We start from the raw sequence: 25,718 nt of genomic DNA, 5'->3' as shown, positions 1-25,718 counted from the left end.
AGGGCTGACTGACTTACGCGTTTCATGCCGGATCTCCCGGCACTTCCTCAGAGTCTCTGAGGAAGTGCCGGGAGATCCGGCAAGAAACGCGTAAGTCAGTCAGCCCTGTATAACCACCGCTGTAATCCTCATTCATGTGTGTGTTGAAATAAAGCCTAAACTTTTACACCGATGCTGTTGCCTGCATACCGTGTCCTGGATCAGCGCCGAATGTGATGAGAATACCGAGTGTCTTACATTGAATACCGGCGGGAAGTGGCTGGCGTCTCACACAGGCTGCGACCAGGAGGACACAGCAACACTGGGTGAGCTCCGATGCGAATCGCATCATTTTCTGTACATAAATCAAGAAAAGAAAATGAAAGGGACTTACCCCCACCCTAGGATTGGAGTCCTTTAATTGTCGACCCTCCAACATCAGAGACTTAGGGGTCTTAACCCCTGCTTTCCTGCCAATCCGTTTGAATAAATCAAGTAGGGGAATATTTACATGCTGTACTCTCAGAACATTGGAAATTTTTTCTTTTTAGGATCAAGATGGACTGATTTAATTCAATTTCACTGAACCACTGCATTGCAAAACGTACATGTACCATCTTGCTCTGAATTTTCTTCATAACTTTGTTACTAAACAACTTTTGATAGCATGCTAACCCTTTTTTTCCCCTTTGTTGGTTAATATAACCAGCTTTGGGTTTTTGTCCTGATAGAAGGGATCCCTTCATTTCCATATGCAGCGCTGCTTATTATTTTAAATGGTTTTAACTTCACTGTTCTCAATATGGCATGGTGGTGAATAAAAATTGCTTTTTATTTATTTTTGGTTACTTATTACTATTTGTTTTCAAATAATTTTCAGGCTTTTGTGGTGTGGGGATAAGTCCCTTTCATTTTCTTTTCTTGATTTATATGCCGTTAATTTAGTGGACACCCCAACACCACAAGCCTGTCATTATCTGACTAAGCCTTATCTGAGTTGTTTTTCATATATCATTTTCTGTACAGTTTCTTTAATATAATAAAAGTTAAATCAAAGGTGAATCACCCCTTTAAAGGAGAAGGAAAGGTCCAAGCCAGTTTATTGCCAACAGATTAGCCCAATAGTGCAAGTTAGAACACTATTTTTATTCAGCAGAATGCTTTACCATGCCTGAGTAAACAGCTCTAGACACTGTCTCTGTTTGTTTAGGATAGCAGCTGCCATTTAAGCTTGGTGTGACATCACTTCCTGCCTGAGTCTCTCCCTGCTCACATACAGCTCTGAGCTCAGATTACAGCAGGGATGGGAGGAGGGAGGGGGAGAGGAGCAAACTGAGCATGCTCAAGCCCTAGCCCTGGAGGTTTATGCTGAAAACAGAAAGTCTGATACAGAAGCCCACATGTACACAATAAAAGGAAAGAAATGCTGTGTTTCTTTTGACAGAGGACTCAGAGCAGCTTTACTTTGAGGGTTTACTGGTGTATTTATATAGACCTTTCTGATAAAGCTTACTTAGTTTTAACCTTTAAGGTATTTGTCTTTATCCAATCAGCTCATAAATGGCAAGATTGGTATTGTAAGTACTGTCTGTATTGAAGCTGGTGATTATAAATTGTGCAAAACTAGACATCAACATGAGGGATGTTGCTGCTTTGAAGAGAGTATACTATACCGGAGAAAATAACAAAAAATAGAAACAAGAAATTAATTAAGAAAAAATTCCTGTTAAAAATATAAATGGATTGGAGGAGGTTAGATAGTGGCAATGTTGGTTAGCGTTCATAAGCCAGCAAATTTTTCCTTAATGTTGGCAATTTATTCACATTCTGTTAAATTCTGCTGTATTACAAAGTTTAGTTGATGAGAGAGGAAAAAATATATGTCCGTTGTGCGAATTAGGATATCCTTATGCAAACCTCTACAGTTAGAAATCCCCTTTTAAGTACGTTCCTATTCACTTAATATAGCCGCATATACAGGTTGTATAGAGAGGTGGGCCGAAAAGCTCCATGCGGGTGCAATAAGCAATTAGATCCCCTTGGTGATTTGTGCAGTGAGAACGCATGCTGCAGCAGTGCCGCATACAAAAAGACTATACACCACCGCTCCTCAGGTTTTTTTCCGCGTGGCACTCGCGTAGCAACCATCAAAGCGATATGAGCCGGAAGGGTTTATATGTAGAGAAATGTAGCGTTCTTGTTCTCCTCTTAAAGCAGACAAACGGGGCAGCTTTCATTTGTACCTCCACGCCGACATATGTTTCGATGTCATGGGCTTCCTCAGTATACTTTGGAGAATTGGAAAATTGGGCAACAAAATTGTCAGAAAATGTTTAATGTTTTAAATGCAAAGTTATGCACTTGGTCAAAAATAACATAAATGCTATTTATACACTAAATGGCAGTGTGTTGCAGTGTCACTCAGTGGCTACTAAAGCAAATAAAGTTCTGTCTTGCATAAAAAATGGCCTTAACTCAAGGGACAAAAACATAATTATAGGTCCCTGGTGAGGCCTCATCTGGAGTATGCAGTGCAGTTTTGGACTCCAGGGATATAAATGAGCTGGAGAGAGTGCAGAGACTAAACTGGTTAGAGGGATGGAAGACTCAAGTTATGAGGGTAGATTGTTGTTTTCTCTGGAGAAAAGACACTTGCATGGGGCATGATTACACTTATAACTATATAAATATATAAGAGGGCATTATAGACAGATGGGGGGGCTTTTTTCACATATAAAAAGAACCATAGCCCCCCATTAGACTTTTGAAGTAGTTCTTCACAGTCAGGACAGTGAGGTTGTGGAATGCACTGCCGGGTGATGTTGTGATGCTGATTCAGTTAATGCCTTTAAGAATGGCTTGGATGATTTCTTGGACAGACATAATATCAAAGGCTATTGTGATCTCAAGAGCTGCAGTTCATTTGATATATGTACGTGTCTGTATATTCTTATTTACAGTACATGTATGGGATTCGCTGTTTGGAAACCTCTTATCAAGAAAGGACTTAAACTCCTCCTCTCTAAATAATTAAATAATTCACATTTTTAAAAAAGATTTCCTTTTTCTGTGTAAAAACAGTACAAAAACAGTACCTTGTACTCGATCCCAACTAAGATATAATTAATCCTTATTTGTGGCAAAAACAATCCTGATGGGTTTAATGTTTAAGTGATTTTTAAGTAAACTTTAGGTATGAAGATCCAGATTATAGAGAGACCCCCAAGCATTCTGGATAACAGGTTCCATACCTGTATATGCAAGTGTGTCTGTATATGTATACATTATCCAGAAAGCCCCGAATTTTAGTAAGGCTCCCACAAACTCCATTTTATCACAATAATCCACATTTTTAAAAATGATTTCCATTTTCTCTGTAATAATAAAACAGTAAATAAAAACGTTTTAAAAGGTTTCTTTCATGATTTTTATGGTACTGTATAGTTTTATCACTAAATTACAATGTGTAAATTACTGATAATTAATTCTACCATTTGAAATGTTATTGTTGAATTCTACTTCTCAATGTAGCTGGAAAAGTCACAGTCAGGCCTGTATGTTTTACTGTTAAGTGCTATTCCCATATCTCCCACAAGGCATGGGAGCATTTTAAGCAATGCAGGTGTCGGGGAGGTTTTATTGTGTTAGTATCCCATTGTTCTGCTGATGGGCTGCTGGGGGGGGGGTTGATATCACTCCAACTTGCAGTGCTGCAGTAAAGAATGACTGCAGTTTATCAGAGCATGAGTCACATGACTGGAGGCACTTGGGAAACTAAGAATATGTTTAGCCCCATGTCCAATTTAAAAAATAAATGTAAAAAATCCAAAATGCACTTTTGAAAAACAGGTTTAAGTGCAGGATTCTGCTGAAGGAGTGCTATTAAAGGAGAAGTAAAGCCATGGAGGCAGATTATTGCCAATAGAATAAACACAATAGTGCAAGCTAAAAGACTATATTTATTCTGCAGAATGTTTACCATACCTGAGCTCTAGAAACTCTTTGTTTGTTTGGGATAGCAGCTGCCAAATTAGCTTGGTGTGACATCACTTCCTGCCTGAGTCTCTCCCTGCTCACTCATAGCTCTTTGAGGGTTTACTGGTGTATTTATATAGACCTTTCTGATAAAGCTTACTTAATTTTAGCCTTTCCTTTTCCTTTAACTGATACATTTTGTAAAAAATATTCTTTCCTTAGACAGAATCCCTTCGAAGCTTATGTTTAAGTGCATCCTCTGGAAATCTGGATATATTTAATTTGCAGTACATTGGTTTGCTGCTTTTGTGCAGCACAACTCAGTACAGTTGTAGAAATGTTCCAGCAAGCTTGGTAAATGTTTCTCAGCACAAATCCTTACATATATGGGTGCATGGTGATGTCACACCCCTCACTTTGTCCTTACTTTATTTTAATTGGTCGATTGATGTAGCAGCCATATGACTGTTATAACAAAAACTTGCAATATAAATTGCCTAAATTACTTTCCAAGATGGTGACCCCCTGTGACAATTTTGAAGTCCTGGATCATTGCTGCTATTGACAAGCTGAAACTTTAGGCTGGTGCAATAAGTTTAGTGTATAAAATATGGCGTTTTTAGCCATATTCATTTTTAGGGTTTAGTTGGTTTAATTGGTATATAATACACAAAAGCCATGAATATCTTGTAAATTATATCCTTATAAACGGTGAGTTCTGATGTCATCAGTTATAAACAGTGAGTTCTGATGTCATTTCTGTCACATGACTCACTGAAACGTATGTATTATAATAAATAAAGTACCCCCTGTTGCAAAATATGAGGATATTAGAAGTTACCTCGGTGTTCCATGACCTGTATAAAAACACTTGGCCTTCGGCCTCGTGTTTTTATATGAACATCCAAAGAAAACTGTAGCACACCGATCAAACTTGTCTTGTGAAGAAAAGTGTTTTTATTGGCTCACGGCAGACATAAAGTTTGGCAACGTTTCGGGCCACGCAGGGCCCTTTATCAAGCCTAAACTTACATTCAAAGTACTGTGTTAAATACCAAAGAAAAAGAGGGAGGAGTGGAGAAACAATGGTAGTGATCCTTCACGGATTGGTTAAGATTCAATGCTAATATACATAATTAATTGATGAATATAAATAATGGAGTGACACATGTGAATAATTTAGTGAATCCTCAGAGATAGGTTAAAATTCAAACCCTGCATACATAATTAGTGCAATAATCACAGACCATTATGTTTGATTGGAAAATTTTTGTGCACCCATATAATAAAATATCCATAAAAAGTCCATAAATAGCAAAAACAAAAAAATAGTATGAACATTATGACACAAGTGTAAAATAGTTACATATGAAAATACTGTCACCTTAAAGTGCATATATGTATAAAAATTAATTTGTAATTCCCAATCAGGGAGAATATGAATGAATGAACTGAGGCGCAATCACGGTACTTTAACTGCATACTCAGCCCATTTTTCTCCCCAATAATCTTGGGTTATGCAGATGATGGTACCCGCACTCAGATGGTTCATTCAAGGACCTTAAAAAGACAAAAATTGTTCGTTAGAATACATATGTATACACATAATAGATTTTTCAAAAAACCAGCACTGGTAAAAAGTCTGCCTACCTACTGATAAATAAACATAGATGGGGTATAGTCTTTATTCAGGCCCCTCGGCCACACTGTGTCCAACCTATGGATCCACTGCATTTCTAATTTTTGTAATGCTAGCAGTCTATTGCCCCCTCTCCTCTGAACTGGAACAGAATCAATTATTTGAAATTTTAATTGACTAATTGCATGTCCTGCGGATCGAAAATGTGCCGGTACAGGTAAAGAAGTTTGTCCTGTGCGAATAGTAGATTTGTGTTTAGAGATACGATCTCTAATCCTCTGGGTTGTTTCCCCTATATATAGCAAACCGCACGGGCATTTCAATAAATAAACAACATATGTAGATTCACATGTGTAGTACTGTTTAATTTTATACTGCTTACCAGAATGGGGATGATTGAAAGTATTCCCTTTAATTATTGAATTGCATTGACAGCAATGTAGACAAGGAAAAGTTCCAAATTTAGGCCTTTGTAAAAATAAGCATTTCTGCGATTTTAGGCTGCCAACATCAGCTTTGACTAAACGATCTTTCAAATTCCTTGCCCTTTTGTAGGCCAACATTGGTGGTAATTGAAAACTTGGGACTTCTGTCAGACAGGATTGTAACAGATGCCAATGTTTACGTATGATGTTCCCAATTTGTTTACTTGCCGTATTATACCGGCTTACAAAGGCTATCCTGTTATTATCTTTATGCTTTGGCACATTGGCAATTAACAATTCCTGTCTGGTTTGCTGGTGCACCTTCTCTAAATTGTTCTTTAAAATCTGTTTAGAGTAGCCTCTAGCACCAAACCGATCCACCATTTCTTTTAAATAAAAGTCACAGTCCTTTGAATCACTTACAATTCGCTTCACCCTCATAAATTGCGAGTAAGGAAGAGAATTTTTTAAAGCATCAGGATGGAAACTGGCAAAATGCAATAAATTGTTTTTATCAGTCACCTTCCTATATAATTCAGTTTTAAGTATGTTTCCATCCTTGACCACTTTTACATCCAAAAAATTGATGGAAGTTGGATTAAAATCCATTGTAAATTTTAAAGTCTCTTCTATACCATTGAGAAAATGATGAAAGGCATTTAGGCTCTCTAAGTCACCATCCCAGATCAGCAAAAGATCATCAATGTACCGCAGATACAACGTACAATGAGATCTAAATAGGGAATTTTTATATATTACCTCCTCCTCAATGTGGGCCATATACAGATTTGCATAAGAGGGAGCTACGTTGCTACCCATAGCGGTACCCCTCTGTTGTATGTAGAAATTGTCCCCAAATAGAAAATAATTTTGATGCAACACTATTTGCAATAAATCCACCAAAAAAGACTTTTGTTCCTCAGTATATTCAGTGGTATTTAAAAAAATGAGTCACAGCTGATATTCCTGTGTCATGATTTATAGATGTGTAAAGGCTTGACACATCAAGACTGACTAATAGAACATTATTGTTGGTTAACGTGGTCCGGTCCAATATATTCAGTAGATGTGTGGTATCTTTCACAAAAGAATTAGTATTCTGCACTAGAGGCTGTAATATCTTATCTAGAAATACAGCCAATGGTGATAAGACTGAATCAGTACCAGCGACAATGGGGCGACCTGGTGGATTCTCCAAGTTTTTATGAATTTTAGGTAATGTGTACAATATTGGCGTAATAGGATTGTCTTTAATCAGGAATTTTATTAGATCGTCATCCACAATGCCAGCTTCCATTGCATCAAGCACACAATTTGCAATGCACTGTTGTATGGATGCTAGTGGATCCGAATCGACTTTCTTGTACACATTACCATCTGCCAATTGTAGATAAATTTCATCCATATATTTTTGTTTATTCATTACCACCAGGGCACCCCCCTTGTCAGCTGGTTTTATGATTAAATTGTCATTATTAATAAGATCTTGTAAACATCGCCCCTCCTTGTACGTTAAATTGGACCTCTGTCCCATCAATGGTCTTCGCTTAATTTTTTGTTTTAAAACATCCACATCCGTTTGTACCAATTTAATGTAAGCCTCCACTACATTATCTGTCATGGGAGGCACAAACATACTTTTGTTCCGGAGACCCACCCGTTTAAGGGATAGTTGCGAATGACCTGCCCCCACATTACTATATACAACTTCACTAGGGGGTGGGATTTTAGAGAAATGGCGTTTAAGACGCAAATTACGAAAAAATCTCTGTAGATCGACATCCAATTCAAAAGTGTCACATTTACTAGTGGCACTAAAAGATAAGCCCTTTTGCAATAAAGTCAATTGTTCAGATGTTAACAATTCGTCAGATATATTGTATACTAACGTTTCTGTGAGTTCCTCACTGTCCTGGGTGGTTGTTGTCGCGTCTCTGTTGCAAACGTTTTCTGATGTTTCGTGCCCCCTGCGCCTTTTTTGCCCCTGTCGATCTACAGAGATTTTTTCGTAATTTGCGTCTTAAACGCCATTTCTCTAAAATCCCACCCCCTAGTGAAGTTGTATATAGTAATGTGGGGGCAGGTCATTCGCAACTATCCCTTAAACGGGTGGGTCTCCGGAACAAAAGTATGTTTGTGCCTCCCATGACAGATAATGTAGTGGAGGCTTACATTAAATTGGTACAAACGGATGTGGATGTTTTAAAACAAAAAATTAAGCGAAGACCATTGATGGGACAGAGGTCCAATTTAACGTACAAGGAGGGGCGATGTTTACAAGATCTTATTAATAATGACAATTTAATCATAAAACCAGCTGACAAGGGGGGTGCCCTGGTGGTAATGAATAAACAAAAATATATGGATGAAATTTATCTACAATTGGCAGATGGTAATGTGTACAAGAAAGTCGATTCGGATCCACTAGCATCCATACAACAGTGCATTGCAAATTGTGTGCTTGATGCAATGGAAGCTGGCATTGTGGATGACGATCTAATAAAATTCCTGATTAAAGACAATCCTATTACGCCAATATTGTACACATTACCTAAAATTCATAAAAACTTGGAGAATCCACCAGGTCGCCCCATTGTCGCTGGTACTGATTCAGTCTTATCACCATTGGCTGTATTTCTAGATAAGATATTACAGCCTCTAGTGCAGAATACTAATTCTTTTGTGAAAGATACCACACATCTACTGAATATATTGGACCGGACCACGTTAACCAACAATAATGTTCTATTAGTCAGTCTTGATGTGTCAAGCCTTTACACATCTATAAATCATGACACAGGAATATCAGCTGTGACTCATTTTTTTAAATACCACTGAATATACTGAGGAACAAAAGTCTTTTTTGGTGGATTTATTGCAAATAGTGTTGCATCAAAATTATTTTCTATTTGGGGACAATTTCTACATACAACAGAGGGGTACCGCTATGGGTAGCAACGTAGCTCCCTCTTATGCAAATCTGTATATGGCCCACATTGAGGAGGAGGTAATATATAAAAATTCCCTATTTAGATCTCATTGTACGTTGTATCTGCGGTACATTGATGATCTTTTGCTGATCTGGGATGGTGACTTAGAGAGCCTAAATGCCTTTCATCATTTTCTCAATGGTATAGAAGAGACTTTAAAATTTACAATGGATTTTAATCCAACTTCCATCAATTTTTTGGATGTAAAAGTGGTCAAGGATGGAAACATACTTAAAACTGAATTATATAGGAAGGTGACTGATAAAAACAATTTATTGCATTTTGCCAGTTTCCATCCTGATGCTTTAAAAAATTCTCTTCCTTACTCGCAATTTATGAGGGTGAAGCGAATTGTAAGTGATTCAAAGGACTGTGACTTTTATTTAAAAGAAATGGTGGATCGGTTTGGTGCTAGAGGCTACTCTAAACAGATTTTAAAGAACAATTTAGAGAAGGTGCACCAGCAAACCAGACAGGAATTGTTAATTGCCAATGTGCCAAAGCATAAAGATAATAACAGGATAGCCTTTGTAAGCCGGTATAATACGGCAAGTAAACAAATTGGGAACATCATACGTAAACATTGGCATCTGTTACAATCCTGTCTGACAGAAGTCCCAAGTTTTCAATTACCACCAATGTTGGCCTACAAAAGGGCAAGGAATTTGAAAGATCGTTTAGTCAAAGCTGATGTTGGCAGCCTAAAATCGCAGAAATGCTTATTTTTACAAAGGCCTAAATTTGGAACTTTTCCTTGTCTACATTGCTGTCAATGCAATTCAATAATTAAAGGGAATACTTTCAATCATCCCCATTCTGGTAAGCAGTATAAAATTAAACAGTACTACACATGTGAATCTACATATGTTGTTTATTTATTGAAATGCCCGTGCGGTTTGCTATATATAGGGGAAACAACCCAGAGGATTAGAGATCGTATCTCTAAACACAAATCTACTATTCGCACAGGACAAACTTCTTTACCTGTACCGGCACATTTTCGATCCGCAGGACATGCAATTAGTCAATTAAAATTTCAAATAATTGATTCTGTTCCAGTTCAGAGGAGAGGGGGCAATAGACTGCTAGCATTACAAAAATTAGAAATGCAGTGGATCCATAGGTTGGACACAGTGTGGCCGAGGGGCCTGAATAAAGACTATACCCCATCTATGTTTATTTATCAGTAGGTAGGCAGACTTTTTACCAGTGCTGGTTTTTTGAAAAATCTATTATGTGTATACATATGTATTCTAACGAACAATTTTTGTCTTTTTAAGGTCCTTGAATGAACCATCTGAGTGCGGGTACCATCATCTGCATAACCCAAGATTATTGGGGAGAAAAATGGGCTGAGTATGCAGTTAAAGTACCGTGATTGCGCCTCAGTTCATTCATTCATATTCTCCCTGATTGGGAATTACAAATTAATTTTATACATATATGCACTTTAAGGTGACAGTATTTTCATATGTAACTATTTTACACTTGTGTCATAATGTTCATACTATTTTTTTGTTTTTGCTATTTATGGACTTTTTATGGATATTTTATTATATGGGTGCACAAAAAATTTCCAATCAAACATAATGGTCTGTGATTATTGCACTAATTATGTATGCAGGGTTTGAATTTTAACCTATCTCTGAGGATTCACTAAATTATTCACATGTGTCACTCCATTATTTATATTCATCAATTAATTATGTATATTAGCATTGAATCTTAACCAATCCGTGAAGGATCACTACCATTGTTTCTCCACTCCTCCCTCTTTTTCTTTGGTATTTAACACAGTATTTTGAATGTAAGTTTAGGCTTGATAAAGGGCCCTGTGTGGCCCGAAACGTTGCCAAACTTTATGTCTGCCGTGAGCCAATAAAAACACTTTTCTTCACAAGACAAGTTTGATCGGTGTGCTACAGTTTTCTTTGGATGTTCGAGTTATTTGGACCTTGAGCAGGAGGTCCTGTGGACTGTTTAGCACCCGGCACCCGAGAGGGTAATTACGTTCAGGTGAGCACTCTAATTCTGCGTGTTTTTATATGGTCATGAAACTCCTCGTGACTTATAATATCCTTATATTTACCTAGAAGTGGTACTTTATTCACTGTATCCTGGTCAGTAGGTGTTGGACATATGTTTCCTATTATTTCTGAGGCATTTAATTTTTTTGTAACAGTCGCAGGTTAACTCTACTTTATTTATATGTGGTTTCTTGGGCTAATAAAATGATTGAAAAGTGCACTGTACTTGTAATGGCATCCTGACAGTCTTGTCTGCATTATAAACTCATCAATAATTCTCTACCATTTTTTAATTGAACTCTTCATATTTCACATTTCATCTTAATCCCCTGACATCCACTTTGCTCACAGTTCGTGTAAAGCTACACAATCAGTCACTGTCTCTACTAAAAAAACAATACAAAAGGAACGGGACTTCTCTGTACCAGACTTGGGGAAAAAGAAAAAGAATTTTGTTTACTAATTGCTCATGAGTCAGTTGCTGCTCAGTGCTGTTCTGTTTGCCTACAATAAGTATTATGAAATAGTGCTTGGGACATCAGTAACTATAGTAAGGTGTCAAATTGCAGAAATAAAATAATATATAGCCGTTCTATTTGTAATACTATGATTAACAAGTGACTTAACTTTTGTATAACCCCTTTCCTTCTCATTTAAAGGGGTTGTTTACCTTAATTTTAAGTATGATATAGAGAGTGATATTCTGAGACAATTTGCCATTGTTTTTCATGTTTCATTATTTGTGGTCTTTGAGTTATTTAGCATTTTAGTCAGCAGCTCTCAGTTTGCAGTTGCGGCAATCTGGTTGCTATGGCCCAATGACAGTGGCAACCATGCACTGAATTGAATGCGAGCATAGAATATGCAAAGGATAGGACCTGAATTAAAAGATGAGTAATACAAAATAACAATATGTAGCCTTACAGAGCACTTGGTTTTAGATGGGGGCCAGTGACCCCCATTGAAAGCTGGGAAAAGTCAGAAGGCAGCAAATAATTAAAAAAAAAAACTATAAAAAAAGAATAAAGACGACCAATTGAAAAGTTGCTTAGAATTTACCATTCTAAAATATACAAAAAGTTAACTTAAAGGTGAACCACTCCTTGAAAAGGGGATGTTTAATGAAAGTACCTCAGATTTGGTATTATTTACCCTGCCTGCAGAGTAAAAATTGGGGTCAAAATTTTAAAATTGGGGTTCTCATGTATTTTATTTAGAAACCCTAGGAAAGGAAATAGAATACCTTTTCCTGGACTGGGCAGAGCAACACTGAAGGTATGTCCCTAGCCCTGAACCATGTAACCAGATCAACAATTCTACAAATGTTGTTGGTAGGTTGCCTATAGTGCCCAAAGCCATATCAGTAAGAAAACAAATGAGCATGAACTCCAAGTGCAAATATAAAACAATCAGTTTATTTGCATATAGCAATGCTACTTACAAGAGATTATATCAGTAAAGAGATAACAATACAGCAGATCTGATTTTTGCTCTAACTTCCTTAACATGTTTTCCCTAAAGGGTGCTTGGTCTGGAGCGGGGATCCCCAACCTTTTTAACCTGTGAGCCACATTCAAATGTAAAAAGAGTTGGGGAGCAACACAAGCATGAAAAAGTCCCTTGGGGTGCCAAATAAGGGCTGTGATTGGTTATTTGGTAGTCCCTATGTGGACTGGCAGCCTACAAGAGATTCTACTTGGCACTATACTTAGTTTTTATGCAAATAGAACTTGCTTTCAAGCTTGGAATTTTAAAATATGCACCTGCTTTGAGGACCCTGAGAGCAACATCTAAGGGGTTGGAGAGCAACATGTTGCTCACGAGCTACTGGTTGGGGATCACTGGGACTCTGGAGGGATGACAGCACCTAGAGAACCACAATTAAATGCCGAAATATGAAAGCTAATGTAACTTGGATAACATGAATGAACATTTAAAAATGGTACAGTAATGTAAAGGAGTCATTGTTTTTCTTTTATCAGTTTGGAAATTTAGAGTACACCATTTACATATTCTAAATAAATCCAACACACTAAATAAAGAACATGTTTACTATGAGAAGTCTCTCTAGACTTTAATTACTTACTTAATTTATAAATACAGATATGGGACCCGTTATCCAGGATGACCGGGACCTGAGGTTTTCCGGGTAATGGATCTTTCCTTAATTTGGATCTTTGTACCTTAAGTCTACTAGAATATCCTTTAAACATTAAATAAACCCAAATTAAAACCAATTAAAATTAATTTAACCCAATTTAAACCCAATTAAACGTTAAATAAACCCAATAAGCAGGGGTTGCTTCCAATAAGGATTAATTATATCTTAGTTTGGATCAAGTACAAGCTACTGTTTTATTACAACAAAGGAAAAAGTAATCACTTTTCAAAATATGTATTATTTGGATAAAATGGAGTCTATGAGAGACGGTCATTCGGAAATTCTGGCTAATGGGTTTCTAGACAACGGATCCCATTCCTGTATCCCTTGTTTGTAAACACTTATCAGACTTCCCTTGTTTTACATACCTACATACCTTACATCCTGGGCAAGAAAATGTACCCTTATTACTAATAGGGTCTACAACTACCCTACTCCTCCTAAAACTAGGAACAGTGGTATTTTTGCCCTGGCTCTAGAGAAAACCACTTAGGGTCTGACTGTTAAAGGATAAGTAAGCCTTTAAAATAAACAAATGTAAGATTGATAAGAGCACTAATCTAAGCACTATTGCAATTTACATTCATTTTTTTTTTATTACAAGATATTAAGTGTACTGTTAATATAAATTAATTTTGTTAGAACAACTCCACTTGCGGGTCAGTTTCCATCCATTCTAACCACCAAATACTCAATGATGTCAGGAGAACAGGATAGGGCTGATCTGATGTTTTTCTGGTTAAGAAAGGTGTGGCAGAAAAGTTTATCTGAGGTTTTTCTGCTTAATAGACAATCGGCCACTACTAAACTAAGTAATGAAAATATCTGCCCCATCTCTAGTTATCACTTGGTTTTGAGCCTTTTGCAGTACCACTTCTTTATATCCTTTTTTTTTTAAAACCTAGCCATTTTTTAATTGTACCCCGGTATCTTCTGCTCAGAAACAGTTACATGTGACTTTAAATACTGTCCCAGGGTATATTCGTATATCAGTGCAGTGCCTCTGGTGAATACTCCATAGATGGAGTTAGGCATTGACATTCACTGATTTAAACTGGATTAGTGATATACAAAACTAAAATCCTAAAACTTTTTTTTAGTAAAGGATTATAAAAACATCATGGCCAGAGTTTTTCTAAAAAACAAGGCGTTTGCTAATACCGCATACTTAATGGATAAATTCAGATGCAGATTAATCATTTTCTGAGAGTGCAGTTGAAAGAGCATGTGTCCACCATCTTGAATACATTTGCAGATGAGGTCTGTGATTATAAAAGAATCTCTCTCCTGAGCTTTCTATTTGTTTGGCTGGATCTTGTTTCTCCCCCGATGGGGTTTGGAATTTTTACAGTATAAAAATGTGTCCTTGGGAACTGTCCAGAGCTTTTTTCATTAGTCTAAGTCAGTACAATGTGATTATGCATCCATTTACCAATGCTTTACTTGAGCTTTTATCACTTACATTTATGGCTTTTAGAACCATTAACATTTGTATTTTATATTTTGATTTTGGGATCCCTTCATGCCACACACTTTAATGTTCTTGCTTTTTGTCATCAAACTGTTTGTTTTCCCCAGGGGTTTAAACTGTAAACTCTGGAAAGTTAACCATTTAAACCCCTGGGGAAAACAAATAAAGGGGAAGATAAGGTTTGATAGGGAGGAAAAGAAAAGATAGGAAGAGATAGTGAGAGTTTTTTAAGGGATTTTTGTAGGGGGAGAGGGTGGTAATTGTGAGAGGTCACAATACCAGTGATTCGTATAGAGAGATGTTCTGTTATACATTAGAAGAATTCACACTGCAGCACTAAGTTAAGCCAGTGAAGTGAGAGTTTGGGTGAATTTTGCTTCATTTTGGTAAAGGATGCATTTCAGTCGAGGCAAAGGCGAGGTTAATCCTTGACATGGCACCTCTACAATATCAAGAAAACATCTGTTTGTGCCAAGGCCTTCAACCCTACTTTGTCTGATCTTCCGGGAGTAGAAAGAGTTCTGTGGTCTTTTCCCCCATCCATTACTGCATAAGTCCCCTATTATCAGTATCGGATCTAAGGGTAGAACAGTTATATGTGTAAGCAATTCGTACAAAAGGGAATCATTGAATGGAGGAGGCAAGTATACATTTGCAATGATATAAGGGAAACCCGCTATTGAGGCATGGATATGAGTGAATCTACCTTCAGAATCATTCTGGAGATTTACAGTAATAGTTGGAATGGAAGTGACCTGTTTATTAAGACTGAGGTCCCTCTAGAATAGTTAGAATAGACAGCAAGATATTCTTGTGCTATCCAGAGCTTTTTTAGTGGGTTGGGTTTGAAAGACTTACAGAAATGAGTCTCCTGGAGGCATGTTATTTGAGGATTGTATTTTTGTAGAAAGTTAAAAACCAAAGACCTCTTCAGAGGTGCGTTTAATCCTCTGACATTGCAGGAAACGACTGTTATTTCAGGCACCATTTTTAGGTAACATTGCTAAAGTAAAGGAAAAGTAAAGTAAAGGAAAATAAAAGAGTAAGTGGTTTTATAGGGAAAAAATTAGTACATAGTATAAATCCCAACATTTCCCACCCTACTTCCCAGAGTATTGGAGAAGTTTAGCTCCCGTAACATTCAAGATCTTAGGAGGGTGCGCCTATAACTTAGTCGCATTGTTAACTGAGTAATAACAATACTTACAAACAAAACTAAAAATCTTAGCAGATTTAAGTATCAATAATATAATAACAGAGATGTGTAAGGGTGACAACCCATGATTGGGTGCACCTTGAACCCCAGTTAAAGTAGAATGTTCCAGGTTAAGTGATCCCTAAAGATCAAGTTATAGGGTTCAGTTGCTCTCGGTAGTATGTAAGCTACGGTTCCAATTCTGTTGTAACTTCAGGAACTGTAAAGTAGGGTTTGACAAGGCAAATATTTGAAACATGTGATGAGACTTGTGTGATAGCTTGATCCACACATGGTCGCCGATCGAGCCAGAGGGAGGCCTCTGAGGAGCAAAAATTTAGTTTTCCCATCCACTGAGACCCGGCGTTTAGCAAGATACATCATGGCATACTGGAGATTCTCTGAGCCGTCGCTTGACTGTTGTGAATTGCTGGCGTTGTTTACTCAAGTCATTAGAGAAATCGGGGTAAAGAGAATTGATTTCAAATGTATTTTCAAACTTCAATTCCCCTTTGCATCGAGCAGCTACCAGGGCTGCATCTCTATCTCTAAAGTCCAAGAAGCGGGCTATAATGGGTCTTGGGCGAGCACCCGGTGGCGGTGGTCTGGCTGGTACCCAATGTGCTACTCAATAATGAATATTGGGGAGAAGGTTTCGGCCCCTCATTCAGTTTTGAGCCAATTCTCCAAAAATGTTGTGGTATCAGATCCTTCGGCTCTTGCGGGAAAGCCAATAATCCTAACATTATTCCTTCGTAGACGATTTTCGAGGTCATCAAATTTTTTCCATCATCTGGCTCTAGCCTACGTTGTAATTGGCCCATGCGTTCAGGCAAAGGGTGGCAAGAGTCCTCTAACTCCCCTACTCGCCTCTTGACTTTGTTTGTATGCTCCCTAACCTTTTGCAGGTCTTGTCACAGAATAGCAAAATCTATCCACAGCTCCTCAACCTTAGCCATGGGTGCTGCGTGGTAAGTTTGTATAGTGTTGTGGAGGACCAAAACTACCTCCGTCAAAGTAAGTTCATCGTTGTCGTTAGACTCTGGCAAGCCATGGATGTTTGCGGTCGAGATTGTTAAGGGGTGTACAGGGTCAGAAGCATCGTGTGGGGTCTCTGTCGTTCTCACTGTTATGCTCTGAGCTCCTCAACCTTAGCCATGGTTGCTGCATGGCAAGTTTGTATATTGTTCTGGAGAACCGAAACAACCTTTGTCAAAGTAAGTTCATCAGTGTCGTTAGACTCAGGGAAGCCTTGGAGGTTTGCGGTTGGGAGTGTTAATGGGTGAACAGGGTCAGAAGCATTGTGTGGGGTCTCTGCTGTACTCACTGTTATGCTCTGAGCGGGGTCGGCTGGTAGCGGTGACCTGTTGCACTGCTACCTGTGCGATTCTGGCCTGTGCCGGTCCGCCATCTTGTTAGGCCTCACCGGGTCACGGAGATGTGATCGGATTTCGAAAGCCTCTGCCGTAGATTGCCTCTTTTTGCCCATTAGTAGTTAGAAAAGGGCTGAGATGGTCTATTTGGGATATTTCCCTGGATTTGTCAGGATATCTGCTGGATTTGTGTGGGTGTTCAATGGAGCTCAGCTAGCACACGTCTGCTCACTTCGCCCCCCTTCTCTTAATACTTAATGTGGGAGATAAGATGCTAAAAAGTGGCAGCTTTGAGGCGATTTTCAGGTATTTAATAAAAACCGGCAATTTTGGGAAAGCATTGCGACTGAGTAGTTTGGAGTAGAACGGCATGGTTATTCATTTTGGATTTGCCTGAATGTGTACTTTCTAATAATATATGGTTTTGGTGGGGGGGGGTCAATGTATTTTTTGTGTTCCCCCCCCCCTTAAAAAAGGGGCCCATTTATGAAACCTCATTTTTTTCTGGTTGAGTTTTTCTAGGGGGAAACTCAAATGTTTTCATGGAAAAAATACTAAGTTTTAGAGTTTTTTTATACCCCAAAGCTGCTAAAATTCCAAATCCAAAAATACTCCATCTCAAACCTACCAAGGTCATGTAGAGGTCAGTGGCAGATGTGCCTGAAGTTGTTTCTTGGCATCATGATATGCACTGGATAATTTCATAAAGTCAGGGTTTTCAATCTATAAAGTCGAGTTTTTGCAGCAACAATTTGATAAAATAGATTTTTAGGAGTGTCAACTGTACTATACGAATTGATGTTCGATTTTTGTTGTGACATTCTTTCGCTCCAACTTTTTCAAGAAAGAATATTGATAAATGAGTTCAACTGTTTGACTGTTTAAATTTTTTTTTTGTAATTCAACTTTTTATTGATCTTCATTTCCAAGGAAAGATATCAAGTACAACAGTGATGTAAGAAATTATGCAGTTGACTGTTACAGATGTAGCACAGTTAAACAGAACTCTTAAATTAGCTCAACCAACACTTGTGTCACAAATCCTGAGAATGTACATTGCAATATCGAAACACTGAGTCCTAATGGAAGTAGAAGAAGATTTTGTACGTTAGTGTAAGAAACAAGAAAAATAGAAAAGTAGACAGGTCTGACTAGGTCTGGGCAGATAGTAGATTCAAATCAGTGCACAGTACCTCTAAGGTGCAAAATCTCCAGATGTTGAGCCCACGGATACCACTCCAGCTCCCCCTCATAACTTCTATCCTGAAGTCTGTTTCGGATGGATTCCATCGCTCTAATTGACTGTTTAAATTTTAAAAAAATTGATTAATGTGAATTTTAGTAAATTGCCCCCTTAATGTGTTTATCTTTCAAGTGACCTCCAGGACAAGTTGTATGCGCTAACTTCATTTTGGGGTCTCTAAACGCTAGATACTTTGGTAATCCGATGCACAATGGGCATCAAACTGTTCAGTGGTCCCCTGGCATTCATATTTAGAATGTTTTCTCTTGCTACTCAATACTATGTGGGATATACACTCTTGCAAAATGAAAGTTTTGAGGTAATTTTTTTAGAATTTTCATAAATTTTTATAGAAACTGCTCAGTTCAGAAACGCTTTGAAATTTGGTAATTAGTAGGGATACATGAATCCATTATGTTAGGATTCAGGCCAAATCCTTTGTGATAGATTTGGCCGAATACTGAACCGAATTCGTAAATTAGGGAAATGTGGGAGGAAAAATGTGCACTCAGCAAGCAGCTTTTTTTTACTTTAATGTTTGTATGACAAAAAGCCATCTAATTTTTTCCGATTCTGTTTGGCAAACACTTGGAATCAGCTAAATCTGAATCCTGCTGAAAAAGGCTGAATCTTGAACGGAATCCTGGATTCAGTGCATCCCAAGTAATTAGGAGTAGAAAGACATTTTATAGTCAACAGATTGTGTTCTTGTCAAAAATATATGGCTCCCTGGGGTAAACCTACCGTTTCAGATTTTTGGGCTTTGGAATCCAAAGTATGCCGTATTCTGCTGTAGTGCATTTAAATTTCGGTAATTTACTGCTGGGAGTTTTTGATCTGTAGACAGGGCCGGATTTACATAGAGGGCGCCCCCAGGCCCACTGCTGTTAGTTGCCCCTGTACCCTCCCCTTTATTCATGCAAATTTTTATCATCAATGGGGAAATTAAAAAAATGATTGTATCTCCAGCGCATCTCCAGTGTTTTTGAACCAATGTGGGTGTGGTTGGCAGCATGCTGCCCCCCTAAAATCCTGCCCCCCTAGGCCCGGGCCTTGGTGGCCTTTCCACAAATCCGGGCCTGTCTGTAGAAGTCAAAAATCTTAAAACTATACATGCAGTCATATGAAAAGGTTTGGGAACCCCTCTTAATTCTTTGGAGTTTTGTTTATCATTGGCTGAGCTTTCAAAGTAGCAACTTCCTTTTAATATATAACATGCCTTATAGAAACAGTAGTATTTCAGCAGTGACATAAAGTTTATTGGATTAACAGAAAATATGCAATATGCATCATAACAAAATTAGACAGGTGCATAAATATGGAGACCCCAACAGAGATATTCCATCAATACATAGTTGAGCTCCTTTTGCAAATGTAACAGCCTCTAGACGCCTCCTATAGCCTTTGATGAGTGTCTGGATTCTGGATGGCAGTATTTTTGACCATTCGTCCATACAAAATCTCTCCGGTTCAGTTAAATTTGAGGCTGTCGAGCATGGACAGCCTGGTTCAAATCATCCCATAGATTTTTGATGATATTCAAGTTGGGGAACTGTGACGGCCATTCCAGAATATTGTACTTGTCCCTCTGCATAAATAACTTTGTAGATTTCCAAGTGTGTTTAGGGTCATTGTCTTGTTGGAATATCCAACCCCTGCGTAACTTCAACTTTGTGACTGATGCTTGAACATTATCCTGAAGAATTTGATGATATTGGGTTGAATTCATCCGACCCTCGACTTTAACAAGGGCCCCAGTCCCTGAATTAGCCACACAGCCCCACAGCATGATGGAACCTCCACCAAATCAATGCAAAAAATTTTTGGTGGTCCCTCACTCCATATGTTTCAGGGTATTCTCAACAGAGTAGTGGCCCCATCAAGCTACAAAAGCTTCCAAATCAACTTAAAAATGAACTCTGGAGACCCACAGCAAGTTCAGTGTAATTTATTTCACAATGTGTTTCGGATATAAATATCCTTCATCAGGTGCTAATGAAGGATATTTATATCCGAAACATGTTGTGAAATAAATTACACTGAACTTGCTGTGGGTCTCCAGAGTTCATTTTTAAGTTGATTTGGAACCTCCACCAAATTTGACAGTAGGTAGCAGGTGTTTTTCTTGGAATGCGGTGTTCTTCTTCCGCCATGCAAATCGCTTTTTGTTATGACCAAATAACTTAATTTTTTGTCTGATCAGTCCAAAGCTCTTTGTGTCTTATCTAAATGAGATTTTGCATACAACAAGTGACTCTGTTTGTGGCGTGAGTGCAGAAAGGGATTCTTTCTCATCCCCCTGCCATACAGATGTGCAAATTGTGCTGAATTGTAGAACGATGTATAAATTAGCAAAATTACAAGGGTACCCAAATTTTTGCACAGCCAGTTTTTCACATTTGATTTAATTTCATACAACTGAATACTGCTTCACTAATAATCTTTGTTCAGAAAACACCCCAGTACTCAGATGTTCCTGGGAAATGAAAGACATACCACTGTTATCTTTTTGTTGAAAGTGGATTAAATTATTATGCAGGCCGAGAGGGGTTCCCAAACTTTTTTATATGACTGTATCTGCTATTGGCACATTCCAGACACTTGAGGTCACTTGTGAATAATCTGTAGCATCTACTGATGCATCTGGTGTGGGACCTCTAGAATAACCAACGAGTTGAGGGTAGAGGTAGTGCCTTTAGAATACTTTAGAGTAGTATGTGCTAAGCACCATTCTGTCTGTCCAATGATAAGGAAATGCAAGGAGTGTTGCATAAAACTGACCCTTAGCATCTGTTGTATTTTACTTTATCATTTGTTTATCATAACTTTATATCATTTGTTTTCCATTTCTTCCATAAGATAAATATTAAGTTCTGCAATAACAATCTTTTACTATACTGGGCTTTACAATCAGTTTCAACTTGTTCTTGGTTGTCTGTTAAGGTTTTACATTTTCTATTCTTTCCCTTTATCTTATGGAACAAGTATTTATCATTGTAAGTGTCACTCACCCTGGTGGTCCAGTGGGCCAATGGGGACAATCGCAGCGCCTCCTGCAGGGACACCTGCCGCTTGATGCGTCCTGTGTTGTTGCTCACACTGTTCTGCCTTAGGGCACGCGCGGCGCGCACTTCCGGGTTTTACGCGTGCAACATTGCCGGCATCATGACGTCATTGTGCGATGACTTGAGATTTAAAGGTATTTAAAGGGACTTTTCTGATTCCTGTTTTGACCCCTGCCTGCCTGACTATTCTGAACTCCGTTATCCTGACCTGTGTCTGCCTGGCCATTCTAGAAGATCTTCCGGTTTTGACCCTTGCCTGACTTGACTGACTTTACTTGAACTCTGCCTGCACTGACCCGGCCTGTTTGACTACTGAAACTGTGCTTTCCCTCCAAAACCTTTTTAACGATCGTGCCCCTTTGCTTGTCCAGAACCTTCGCTTGACTCCTCTCTTATTAAGACCTGGCAGCATCCGATTAGCCGAGGGCTCCTCACGAGGTGAAAGACGGCTATTAGAGGCAGAAGCAAAAGATGAGACCAGGGAGCCTAGCATCGGTTCTGGATTTTGGGTGCCCTAAACATAATTTATAATCAGGATTATTGTTGTTGTTAAGTACAACAATCACAGTTATTGCTCTGTTCAACAGCATTAGACAGTAGTGTTAGTGATGTTCATGTGAAATGAATTTCTTGCAGATTTTTATATTAATTCAAGGCCGTAGAAGATAGAATGCTTCTGGGGCTGTTGAGTCTTGTAACACTGTGTTGCCATACTGCAGTGAACTATTATCATTAGAGAGGGTCATAAGACTAGATGTATGATGTAGAGTTGACTATTAAATCAGCATTTTATGGGGATTGTTTCCCTTCAGCTTAGGGTTTTTTTTTGATTAACTATAACCTATACAAAATATAAGGTCCAGTTATCACACAGCCAGAGGCAATTTTTTCTAGTTTGGCTCGGGATTGGGCCTTTTTCAGCTGGATTCGGATACGGCCGAACCCTTGTGCATGGCTGAACCGAATCCTAATTTGTATATGTAAATTAGGTGTGGGAATGGAATTCACGTAACTTTTGTCACAAGACATGGAAGTAAAAAACATTTTCCCACCTTTTCCTTTCCCGCCCCTAATCTGCATATGAAAATTAGGTTTGGTGGATTTGGTGCTTTTTCAAGGTCCCTTTATATATATATATATATATATATATATATATATATGTTTATTACGTTAGTAAATATAATCCTTACAGCAGCAATATAAAAAAGTCGGTGCTTAAACATTGGGAAATGGTGTCCAATGACGATGTTTTGTGTGACAAGATTCCTCACAGACCCATGTTCAGTTACAGTAGAAACACTAACCTCAAAGAACATCTAAGCCCATCTGACCCAGTACAAAAATATACTCGATCTGAAGTCACACATTTTTTAACATCACGCCCTGGTGTATTCAGATGCACGGGGTGTGTGATGTGCAACACATTGATCACGGGGTCAGAGTTCAGACACCCTAGAACTGGCAAGAGGTACAAGATTAGACACAGGATGACATGCACCACCACAATGGTGATATATGTGATCAAATGTCCATGCGGTCTAGTATATTGTGGTAAAACTGTGAGGCAACTTAAAGACAGAATCAACATGCATAGGGCAACAATTAGGGCAGCCTTGAACCCAGACAGAAGGGTAGACCCTAATAAGCAGGATATTGCCCAACAACCAGTCGCCAAACATTGGCGTGAGGCCAGACATGATCCCTCACAATTCAAATGTATGCCCATAGACCACATTCCCATACCACCTAGGGGTGGAGATGTAGAGCAACTGTTGCTAAAACGTGAAGCTTTTTGGATTTACGAGCTTGATTGCGTTACCCCGAAGGGGTTAAATGGGCAATTGCAATTAAATTGTTTCTTAGCATAATGGCCTATTGAGTATTTATGTAAATTTATCAGTTACATTAACATACCCCTTTTTTTTTTTTTTCATTTTACAGAATCATACTATTGTGCACATTCTCCTTACCTCGGTAAGTAACTATCTAATCTAATTTTTTACTTTTCTTGTCCATGTGTTATAAGAAGTATCCTATACGAAGGTTTTATATATATACAATGTTTCTAAAGCACAAACGTTACTTTATAGTATAAATGTTTCTTTCCTTTTTTTATATACAAATGTTTCTTTTATGGACATTGATCCACACAGTGTGTGAGATATGACACCTGCTGGAGACAACCAGTATTGCACGACATCACTTAAGAATTGGATGAAAGGTCTTTCTCTTTTTATTTCCTTTCTTCAACTTTGACTTTCAACCCTTTTATGTACAAACAAAGGAAAATCTTTATATATAATGTATTATTTTTTTATTCCCAGCCAATTAACAAGAAACATTTTTACATTTTAAATTTCAAAAAGTTTAAATTTAAGTTTTCTTCAAGCTTGTTGATTGTTTACAGTCTAAAATGCATCTCTGTTTATTCCTTCCCTTAGGGATACGAAGCTTGTTCGGTAAGTCTTTTTTTTATACCCCTCCTTGACTTTCCTCTTTTTTTGTTTACTCTTCAACTTAACCCTTTTTATATACCATCAAAGGAAAATCTGTAAATGTTGTAACTTAAAACTTATTTATATATATGGGATGACTTTGACGTAGTTGGCCAGCTTAAATATATTGCAATATATGGACAAACAATCCCTGTTTTGTTTAAAGGGTAAGGCATTTTTCAGTAGCAGTATGCACAAAATGTCTCTGTCTTAAATATATTGATAATGGGTTGAGTGCAGAGGACTCTTGTATTTGACTATATGTATTTTGTGGTCACAGTCTCATTGCTTCCCCGCCTAATGGTTTTAAAAATTAGTGGTGAGCACAACTTTCCCTTGTTTGAAGCTTAATACTTGTCCTTCTGTAAAACATTCTAGTACTTTTCAGCCAAAGGTAATGTGATACTAACACAATATTAACGTTATACTGACACTTTTCTATAAAAATCAATAGGAATGTGTCAGCATTGCTAGAAAGTTATTTGCACTAATTTCCTCAGAAATGTTCCCCCAAAGCCACCAAACCCAGAAAATTTTTTGAATCTAATAATTCAAACATCACTCATGTCCAATATTTCGTCCCACATTGAGGCCTTTATCAAGGATAAAGTGCAAGTGATAAGGTGGCCATATAAATACAAAAACATTCTCAAAAAGGCACCAAATTGACGTCATTAGCAACTAATTAATGCAATGAGTACAATTTTAAATACAATAACTAATTAAATGCATGTCATATTAAAATCTCACCACTGTGTCACTGGTGTACTATTATAGTGTATCAGTGTCCAAGTACTTCATTATGTGATACATTTGTGTCCATAATCCAAGTAGTGAAAGTCATAAAACATATATTAAACGCAAAGTTACAAAAATCCAAAGAGTTAAAAAGATGCAAATATAAGTCTCCTGATCATTGCTTACTTTGTCTTGAAACGGCAGATACATAATATCATCATCTAAAAATAGAAAAAGAATGCATACCAATGTTATAAACAGTGTTTCCATGGATAAATAAACACATTTCCAATTTTGTTACTTTTTTCATTTTTCTTTTATACTTTGTTATTTTAATTCCAATTGAGAAGGGGGAAACTTGATTAAGTTAGGAAACAGTTGAGAACTAGTTGGCCATTGAATTCCTTGGGCATCACACAGTCTAATTTATGGATCCAAAATGCTTTTTTTTTCAATAGCATGTTATCATTCTCCCCCTCTTGATCTTTTGGGAATCTGCTCAATGGACATGCATCTAAATGCCACGGGACTATGCCTGGCTTCTGCCCAGTGTTTGGCCACCAGCTGTTGGGAAATGTCCTGTTTTCTTTGTTTGCCTTTTTCTGTTCTGTCTGGATCTAGGGCTGCTCTTATGCTTGACCTGTGCATTGCAATACGCAAAAGCTGGTTTCCCGCAAGGGCATTTGATTATATACACCACCATTGAAGTGTCACATGACATTCTTTGCCGGATGGTGTATTTCTGTGGATGTGGAAATGTGTGAAATGTGAGCCCTGTATCAAAGTCGCACACATTACACACCCTGTGCATTTATACACTCCCGGCCACTCCGATAAATTTGGCTTTTGATATTTATTAACTGGATCAGAGGGGCTTAGAATTTCCTTTAAATTCCTGCCCCTTCTGTAAATAAATCTGGGCTTCTCAGGCAAATATTTGGA

The 25,718-nt window shown here is 37.9% G+C and overlaps 1 protein-coding gene across 19 annotated transcripts in view; it reads left to right on the top strand.

Annotated features, from left to right (window-relative positions):
• Positions 1 to 25,718, top strand: part of LOC108699357 — an 87,628-nt gene that overhangs the window by 16,984 nt on the left and 44,926 nt on the right. For 14 of the 19 annotated variants that reach the window (XM_041573497.1, XM_041573488.1, XM_041573482.1 and 11 more), the window contains exons 3-4: positions 23,485 to 23,517; positions 23,985 to 24,002. In XM_041573497.1, the coding sequence (XP_041429431.1) occupies positions 23,485 to 23,517; positions 23,985 to 24,002 (51 nt within the window). The remainder of the gene's footprint in view (positions 1 to 23,484; positions 23,518 to 23,984; positions 24,003 to 25,718) is intronic. The other 5 variants (XM_041573492.1, XM_041573486.1, XM_041573487.1 and 2 more) reach the window with 1 other exon arrangement.

Source organism: Xenopus laevis, chromosome 8L, assembly GCF_017654675.1.
Source record: "Xenopus laevis strain J_2021 chromosome 8L, Xenopus_laevis_v10.1, whole genome shotgun sequence".
Classification (NCBI taxonomy): Eukaryota; Metazoa; Chordata; class Amphibia; order Anura; family Pipidae; genus Xenopus; species Xenopus laevis.
This window is presented reverse-complemented; position numbering and strand designations above follow the sequence as displayed.